Below are 9,611 nucleotides of genomic sequence, written 5' to 3'. Positions count from 1 at the left end.
TTTCACTTTTTGTTGCAACATAAATTGTCAACTTCCTCCATAAATTTGATCGCTCGTTTTTTTAAGTCAACTTAATGTAAATTTTTTAAAATTATTTTATTTAAAAGGGTTACCAAGGAGTCTGTTCTAAGTAAAATAGAATTTGCCTTTTTATTTTTACTTATAGTGTGTCTGGTATGAAGGAAAACATTTCCTGGAAAATATTTTTCAATTTTCTCATTTTTGGTTGGGACAAAAGTTTTGGAAAATGTTTTCTAAATCAACTCATTTTCCTCAAAATTAAGGAAAATGACTTCCCTTAAAAAATTAAGGAAATCATTTTCCAAAACCCTCCTCCAATTTCAAATTACATTTTTATTGGGAAAACGTCAATTTAAAAAAATATTTTCAATTTCAAATTTTTATTTTTTCATCCGATCCCTGACACCCCCCTCCCAACCCACCCACCACCAGACAACTTCAAATTTTTATTTTTTCACTCCTACCCCTCCCCCCAAAAAAATAATAGTTTTATTTTTAAAAAATATTTTCAATTTCATAAATTATTTTTTACTCTACTAAATAATAAAGATGTCTCTCAAAAACATTTTTCATTTATAAATCAAAAACTAAAAATCAATTTCGGAAAAATATTTTACACTCACCAACCAAACATGAAAAAATAAGTCCAAACTCTACTTGTTTTCCAAGAAAACATTTTCTAGAAAAATATTTTTCTCCATACCAGACACACCCTTAATTTATCATGTTTTACAACAAGTTCTCTAATATTGAGTATAGAGGAAGAAAATAGAAATGGTTTGACCAACCGGTTCGAGTCCTGTTTACATAATAGAGAGTGGTTCGAATCCTTTTTACTAGGGTGTCAAAAATGAACCTAAACATATGTAAACCGCTCAATTTGCCCAGAATTTTAAAGGTTGAGCTCAAGATAATTTGAATTGGGTTCAATCTCAACCCATTCAAGATTAATTCATTTGAAAAGAAATCTCAATTGAGCTCAATTCAATCTCTAATTTCAAACCGTTTTAAATTTTTTTAATTAAGATATGTTTCTATATTGAAGGTATGAATTATCGTCTATTTAACATCTTTTAGAATATATCTATCAATTTTTTTTTTGGTAACAAAAAAATCTTGAGCGAAAATTTAAATTATGATTATATAAGTAAATTATCAATATGTTAAATTATTGAGATTAACCGGATCAAATTGGGTGGGTCAAGATCCAACCCACTTTTTAGCCCATTTAAACTCAATGTAAACTTGAGCTGATCAAAACCCAATCAACATATATTCAACTCATTATAATATTTCCAATTTCACCAACCCAGTCCATTTGAGATCTTATTTTTACATACGGAGTCACTTGCACTCTATTTCGATATATTCACACAATTTGTCTTCGGTCCAACTTTAATATGCTATGCTAGGTGGAAACCATGGATTATTGGAGTTTAGATTGTAGTAGTATATCAACTCTTTTTCAAAATTACTTGTATGAGATGTTTAATAAAATGAGTGTTCAAATTATGATTCATTCAGAGAAGAGAGGTGAAGTTTGTGAGAGAAAATTGTAAATGAAACTGCTACAATTACAATGATATGGAAGAAATACGCAGGGTTTGCGTTTCTTTACTCTCATCATCTTCTAAAATCTTCAGTTTTAAGTACTACTGCTATAAATCCAGTTCCCATAAAGCTTCAACATAATTCTTCTTCGCCTTTGCTTCCAGTCAATGTCCAAGTCATTCATGCCAATAAAATGAAAGATGGGTCTGCTCGCGACTTATCTGCCACTAACTATGTTTTAAATCTTTACACAAAAAGTAATCATTTAGCCTCTGCACAGAAGCTATTCGATGAAATTCCTCAAAAAGATGTTCGAACTTGGACGATACTCATATCGGGTTTTGCTCAATTTGGGTTTAATGGAAATGCATTATCGTTGTTCATTAAAATGCGAAAAGAGGGTATTGTAATTCCTAATGAGTTCACTTTATCTAGTGTTTTCAAGTGTTGTTGTAGTGTTAGTAACGGGCTTAGATTAGGAAAGTCCATACACGGCTGGATTGTCGTTACTGCTGCAGTTGATTTGGATGTTGCTTTGGAGAATGCTATACTTGATCTTTATGTTAAATGTGAGTCTTTGGGTTATGCTAAGCGCTTCTTTGAACGGATGAGTGATAAAAATGTTGTGTCTTGGAATATAATGCTGGCAGGGTATCTCGGTACAGATGATATGGCGACAAGTGTTGAACTCTTTAAAATAATGCCTGAAAAGGATGTTTCAAGTTGGAATACAATCATTGATGGACTTTTGCAACATGGGTTTGATAGGGATGCCCTTAAGCTCCTACGTCAAATGACCTTAGATGGGACTTCTTTTAACAATGTTACGTTTTCTATATCATCAGCGTTGATGTCTTCGCTTAGAAATCTTGAATTAGGAAGGCAAATCCATGGTAAAGTGATGAGGTTGTCAATGTACAAAGACACACTTGTAAGGGCCTCCTTAATTTTTATGTACAGCAAATGTGGTCAGATGGAGAAGGCTTCTAGGATTTTCCAAGAATTTCGTCAAGGTATTGTTGAAGTACAACATTCACATTTTATTCCGTGGAGTACCATTATATCAGGTTATATTCACAATAGCATGCTGAAAGATGCTTTACAAGTCTTTAGCTCCATGGTACGTGATCAATTGGAAGTTGATGTTTTTACACTCTCAAGCATTGTTAGTGCTTCTGCAAGTAGTGGGCTTTTGGAACTTGGCTGGCAGATTCATTGCTATGTCCAAAAACTTGGACACATAAGTGACATATTTTTTATTTCAGCAATTATTGACATGTATGCCAAATGTGGAAAGTTAGATTCTGCTCAGTTGTTTTTTGAGCAAACCCAAACTCGGAATATTGTGGTATGGACTACTATGATAAACAGTTATGCTATACATGGAAAAGGATCCGATGCTGTTCAGCTATTTGAGCTTATGCTGAATCAGAGAATTGCACCAAATGAAGTAAGTTTCATTAGTGTTTTAACTGCATGTGGTCATGCAGGTTTGGTGAAAGAAGGATGCAAGTATTTGAGGTTGATGAAACAAGTTTATGGCATCAAGCCTGGTCTTGAACATTTCTCTTGTATGGTTGATCTTTTTGGCCGAGCAGGTTGTTTAGATGAGGCTTATGATTTCATTCACGAGAAGGGCATCTCTAGCATGTCTGAAGTTTGGAAGGTACTTTTATCTTCTTGCTTGGTGCACAAAAATGTTAAGATGGCAAGACATGTTTCTGAGAAATTGCTACAACTTCAGCCAAGTGAACACAGTCCTTACATTCTGTTGTCAAATACTTGTTCAGAGCATGAAAATTGGGATGAAGCATCAAAATTAAGGGGTTTGATGCAGGAAAGGAAAGTTATGAAACATCCGGGTCAATCATGGACTTAGTTGAAGAATGAAATCAAGAATTTCACATGGTTGTTATAAGGAAAAATCAGCAAGAAAGTTAAAGATTTATTGAAACAACCTTCCGTGCAACTGAAGACACGCACCACTGATAGCAAGAATGTGAGATGCAGAAGAGGAAGAGAAGAGCAGGCACATATGGATACAGCTTTGGATCACCAGATGTATTATTTGCAGCCCCCCCCTCCCAACCTGAACTCTAGTGCCATAAGTTTGACGCATACGTAACAGTTCTAAGGCTGCATTCACAGATTACCAGTAAATAAAGCTGGTTATAGTTAGGGAACATGGATTTAATTTCTTTATTTGATATACTTTGATCATGTTACTTTCTGTTTAAAATGTTGTGTCTTTAAATCCCAGTAGTCATATTTGTGGAACCTTTAAATCCACTAGAGTAACTTTTTTTTGGGGACAGTTCGTATCAGGGTGTCTTTTACTATACTAAGTTTTCAACAGTAAAACATGCTCAAGTCCATTTACATTAGCCCCACTGATATCCAGAAACCATATTGATGAATGTCTTCTTTTCCAGGTAGCAACTCTCAGTTTTCTCCACCTCATTGGAAATTCAGTGTTCTAAATACATATATGTGTACCTTTTCGGGAACTGTAATTTTAGATGATGTTATTGTGTCCTTTCACTACCAGGTGATGTTGTCAAAAGAGGACGCCCATGAAGATTTAAATTGAACCTGAAGGGTTAGAAATTCACAATCATGTGCAGTAAGTCGTTTCTACGAAAATCGGAACTTCAATTTCTAATTTCTGTCGAGAAATCTCTTATTCTGCTGTATGAAGATGTTAATATATTTAGGAATAACATTTTGATTTGATGTCTACATTCACAATCCATGTAAAATTAGGCAAAGAGTTGAGCTTTACTTGTACGAGACTTTGTATATGCCACCCTAATTGGATCGTACCACTTTTTTATGACGCCTAAAGAACTTCTCAACTTGAGTTTGAAAGCGCAAAAATATGGTATGAGCCTCGTATTTGTAACTCATAGGAAATAACCATGTAAATTTGCTGAAGTCACCAATGAAAGAAACATATTCACAAATTTTATTAACTGTTGAGAAGGATCCCATACTCAGTGTGGACAATTTAAGAGGATAAGGAATGCTAGAACCGAAAATCAAAATTTGGTAGTTTATGACTCTTCCCATATGAATTGCATTGTTGGAGTTCATACTGCATTATGTATATCTGTAGTGTATTCAACAATGAATGAAGATACATCATTATGGAATACTCCTAATTATTAGAAGTAAATAGTTAAAAAGTTGAAACCAAAGTAGAAAGAAGATAAAGGTAGAAAAAATAAATAGTTCCAAGGAGGATAAGAAACATTCATTGTCCACTTATTAAAAGTGATTTGATCAATGCAATAAGTTAGAAATAAAAAACTTCTTGCCTATGCTATTCAAAACAAAAAAAGAAGGAATTTATATTCCCCTTGGATAGAAGACCAGCCAATTTTCTCTTCAGTTGTTTCAACTCCTCGATCCCCTTTCACATATGAATGTCCTTCTTGTAATTTTTTTTGAGTAAGCTAAAATCCTCACTCTAACTCAAAATGTTAATCCTACAGGAAAGAACTTGACAATTCTTTGCCATAAAAGATCAGAGTTAGGAGAAAAAAGTTATTATGAAATCATAATTATGAACATTTACACGGAATAAGGTTTTGGAAGAGGCATATCCTTGATTATTCCACACAAGACATCATTGTCTGGCATGTTATATTCATCTTTCAAATCTCTTTTTGGAGAAAGGGCGCTAAAGTAAAGTTGTTGCCCCAAGTATTGTCTTTCCAATGAGTTGGATCTCAGGTTCCAAAGACCAGCATTATCAAGAGTGGTCATTATGGCTGCCCATGAGTTAGGATAAACTTGGATGGTATTCCTGGATACTGCATCAAGCAAATTGTAGTTCTTCCTCTTCTCTGGGGTCCATTTTCCAGGTTCAATCCTGCATGCACAAGGTAAATTAATTATATCACTATAGCAATACCCATAATTTCAACTTAACAAGTTCAATTTTTAATATTCCAGCATAATACTCATTATTAAAGGCACTCACGCAACAGCGAAGAAGGAGTATCCGGCCAAGTGAAAAGATTGAACACTCTTTTCATGGTTCTCAAAGATGATCTCCACATAGTTACGGTAAATGACTTTAACTACATTGGGTGCGAGTGTGATCTTCTCTTCTGCTTTCCCAGCTGGAGGTTCATATTCATCCTTCATAAGGTCATATTTGAAGACCTTATCTTCAACACCATAGTATTCAGCCAACTTAATTGGGGTTGTAGGGTTCACATGTGAGATACCATTGAAGGCATATCGGAGCTTTCCGTCCACTGTCCCAGCTGTATTCACAAGTTTGATGGTGCGTGTAATGTTGATTTGACCATAGTGGTATGATCCTTGTGGATTAGGTCTAGCTGCACTTGCCGTTAAATTCCAACGGAAAGAGCGAAATTGGTTGAGTGACCAGGCCCAACCAATTGGGGCTTTTGGCAACTCTGGTGAGGCAGGGCCCTTGCCATTAGTGTAACGGATTATGGATGTAGCAGTGTGGGGTTCCTTGGTGAATCGCGTAGAGGCCACAAGGAGGTAATCCTTGGGATCTTTATCAGCAGTCACTAAGACAGAGACGCATTGTCCCAAGTGAATATCTAGTGAATCATACATGTTCTGCACAACGTGAGATCCTTCTATTTCCACCAATTTCATGGTATGCCCTTGGATTCTAACATTGATGGAATCCTTGTTACCTGCATTACAAAACCTATACCTATATGTCTTTCCAGGGGTCATTGAGAACATTGGCTCATCTGTTCCATCGCCGTTTCCACCTTTTCCATTGATGATTACTCCATCAGGCCTTCCCATCGAGCGCCCACTGTCCAAAAACTTTCTCAATTGAGTATGACTTTTGGTGTACCAATCACTCACCAAGACAAAGAACTCATCGGCAGGGTTAATATCAAATGGGATGGGAATTAATGCACGACTATGGACACTTAATCCACCATATCCACCAGCTGCTCGATGCAAAGCTGTGGTGGGGTAATAAAAAAAGGTTCCAATTTGATCCTTGACCTGGAAATGGTATGTGAAATTGCCCCCTGGAGGAATGGGACAATTGGTGCCAAGGGTACCTTCTTGCCAAGAGTTTTTCCTCTGTTGGATGCCATTCCAAGTGAAAAGGAATGGCTCATCCAACTGGTTGAAGACATTGACAACAATGTTATTATTGGATGTGCCATTTATTACAGGTCCTGGAAATTTATCATTGATCAAAATAACTTGCTGAGGAACACCAAGTGGAGAGATGGTACCATAAGTCACTTTCCATTCAAAGGTCACAGTAGGATCTCCTCCTTTCACTAGTGATGTTGAAAGACACAACACCATCAACACAAGACCAAATCTCAACTTTTCCATCTTATCTTTACGTTTTTTTTTTTCTATTTTTTTTTTCTCAGTTTAATTTTAATAGAAACAATAAAAAGTGTTCAAAGAAATGATTGTGCATTATGTTGAGAATGATTAACCTTAACTTATTATTTATTAAGTGGTGTATGTGAGGTTGTTTGGTGATGTAAGATTAGTGATTGATTCTTGTCCAAACAAAAATTCCCGTAAAACTTTCAACACTTGTCCGCACGCATCGTTTGCTCAATGGTATTTGCAATTGTCTGTTATAACATATAATAATAAAAAAATATAAAGTTCCACTTATTTTTAGAAGAAAAAAATAAACACCATATGTTACGAATGTATTGAAGTGAGCATTCTTTTTCTTAGACAAATAAAAATAAAAGTTATAGTTCCTTCTAGACGTTTATAAAAAAAAACTTGCATCATTCATTAAAACTCTTCTTAATATTCAAATTTTGGCACATAATTTAAATTTGTTAATTTAAAATTGAACTCAAATGGCAAAGATAATATTTTTTTTACCTATAGGCTATAAATATGTATCTGTCTACTTTAATATCCTACAAGGATACATTAGAAAAAATAAAGTACCTAGTTTCTTTTAAAATAGTCACTCTACATCTATCCATCTATATATATACTAGATTTTCGTTGCACATGATTATCAATTCAGAAAATTTTTACGAAGTTTGAATAATGAGCTCTCCGCAAAGTAATATTGCTGATTCTTTTATAAATATTTAATGTGAATCGTCACACACACACACACATATATATATACATATATATATATATATATATATATCTTATTCATACGAACCTATGAAGATGATCAATGAAAAAAATTATTAGTTAAATGCAATAATGTATATATTTATTTCAATTTGATGAGGTTCAATCATGAAATTTGTTGTATCTCACTAATATTACCTTATATATGATATTTGTTGTGTATTTTTCTTCTCATCTAACCAGGTGTGCTTTGCACGTGTAATCCACTTAATCTGTTTAGATGTCATATGAACATGTGGAGAACAACTACAATTTATTTTTTAGAACTATTAATGTATATTACTTTTTATTTTATAAGTTATAACATAATAAATGACGTTCTTTTTGTTGGCTCTCATATTTGACTTCTCCACTGTCTATGTACATAAATCAAAGATAATCATCTGACTGTCCATAATTAACTGAGAAAGGTTTCTCCTTTTTTTTAAATCGAAAAAATTAAAAATTAAAATGAAAGAATATATTTTATCTGTGAAATCATATAATCACATGTTTATCTTATAACCAACAAAGATATAGTTCATATACTTGTAAATAATTTTTAATTTATTCAACCAAGCATGATTCGTTCTAGGAAAAATAACAATACTGTGTTATTACATAATAATATGAAAAATTATTGGTCTAAAGTTAATATAAGAAATAAGAAAAAATGAAAGATAGAAATAAATTAATGTATGAGAATTCATAATATTATAACTATAACTAAAGAATATAAAAGAGTGTGAATAACATTTGCAATAATTGGTAATAACTAAGAGAATTTATAATGTTATAACTAAAGAATTAATGTGCAATGGATGAATTTCTAATAAATTTATAGTTACATAAATATGATTTTTAATTAATGTTACTATTTGTTTATAGTTATTGAATTTTAATTTAGTGTAGAGACAAAATAAAAATGTTTATTCGATATTACTAAATAGAAAATTTATTTTGTTAATGAGAATTTTAAATGCTTCATATATATTCACATATTTTCACATCTGTTATAAGTTTTTTTTAATAGAACTCAAAAAAAAAATTTAAATAATAGATTTCAAAACACACACTAATGAAAATATTTATCTCATAAAAATTATATATTAAATAATTTATAAAAATTATTGACATAGTGAGTTTATCATTTTACCCCTATTAATTATAAAGTGGATGAGTTAAAAATTTAAGATTTTCAAGAAATTATACATTTTTAAAAGTAACTGATTGAGGGCATAATAAGTAAAATAATTTTTACCTTTCTTGATTTGTTAAAATGGACAAGTAAATAGGGATAACAATAAAAGAAAAAACGGACAAGTAATTATGGACATTAGAGACTTGTAATTAGTAAAACAAAAGGACAATGTTTACATAGTAATAATGGATTTTAAGTAACCTTGCTGACAATCTTAATCACATAAGTAACATTGATAAATAAACTCATTCTTTTATCTTGAGCATAAAAAAAATAACTCGTGAGAATTCTCTAACTCTTGAGAAGTTTTATAATTTTGAAATAAATATTCAGAAATATATATCTAAATCAGAAGAGAAATTTTAACAAAAACAATGAATTTAGACTGCAACAAAAATCAAACTAATACAAATTTCCAGGACGTATTAGAAGTCATATGAACTTTTCTTCATTGAAAATACAAAGATATTAAGCAATAGTAAATCAATAAAATAAAAGGGCAGTGTTTATATAATAATAAGCAATAACCATTTTGAAGCAGACTTCCTAACAACCTAAATCACATAAGTAGCATTAATAAATAAGTTCATTCTTTTGTCTGGACATTAAAAAAATAAATCATGACAATTCTCAAAATTTTGAGAAGCTTATTAAATTTGGAAAAAAATATTTAGAAGCATATATCTACATCATAAGAGAAATTGTTAACAAAAAT

The 9,611-nt window shown here is 32.2% G+C and overlaps 2 protein-coding genes across 2 annotated transcripts; one reads left to right on the top strand and one right to left on the bottom strand.

The window, feature by feature from the left end:
- Positions 1-1,600: 1,600 nt before the first annotated feature.
- Positions 1,601-3,451, top strand: LOC101246899 (putative pentatricopeptide repeat-containing protein At5g37570). Its single transcript, XM_026030299.1, has one exon. It carries the CDS (start codon positions 1,601-1,603, stop codon positions 3,449-3,451), a length of 1,851 nt encoding a protein of 616 aa, XP_025886084.1.
- A 1,336-nt stretch (positions 3,452-4,787) lies between these two features.
- On the bottom strand, positions 4,788-7,040 carry LOC101266911 (L-ascorbate oxidase homolog). Its single transcript, XM_004234770.5, has 2 exons — positions 5,558-7,040; positions 4,788-5,446 (listed from the first exon to the last, which is right to left on the bottom strand). Exons 1-2 carry the CDS (start codon positions 6,925-6,927, stop codon positions 5,146-5,148), a joined length of 1,671 nt encoding a protein of 556 aa, XP_004234818.2. The 5' UTR covers positions 6,928-7,040; the 3' UTR covers positions 4,788-5,145.
- Positions 7,041-9,611: the final 2,571 nt, after the last annotated feature.

The sequence above is a fragment of the Solanum lycopersicum genome, chromosome 3, assembly GCF_036512215.1.
Source record: "Solanum lycopersicum chromosome 3, SLM_r2.1".
Taxonomy (NCBI): Eukaryota; Viridiplantae; Streptophyta; class Magnoliopsida; order Solanales; family Solanaceae; genus Solanum; species Solanum lycopersicum.
Note: the sequence above shows the minus strand (reverse complement) of the source record. Positions and strands in the feature narration are given on the sequence as shown.

What these genes read in the sequence shown, in the direction of transcription:
- LOC101246899 (XM_026030299.1), top strand. Translation starts at nt 1,601, where the DNA reads ATGATATGGAAGAAATACGCAGGGTTTGCGTTTCTTTACTCTCATCAT.
- LOC101266911 (XM_004234770.5), bottom strand. Translation starts at nt 6,927, where the DNA reads ATGGAAAAGTTGAGATTTGGTCTTGTGTTGATGGTGTTGTGTCTTTCA. An exon ending in TACTCCTTCTTCGCTGTTGC is followed by an intron (nt 5,447 to 5,557) that starts GTGAGTGCCTTT and finishes TTGTGCATGCAG; the next exon opens with GATTGAACCTGGAAAATGGA.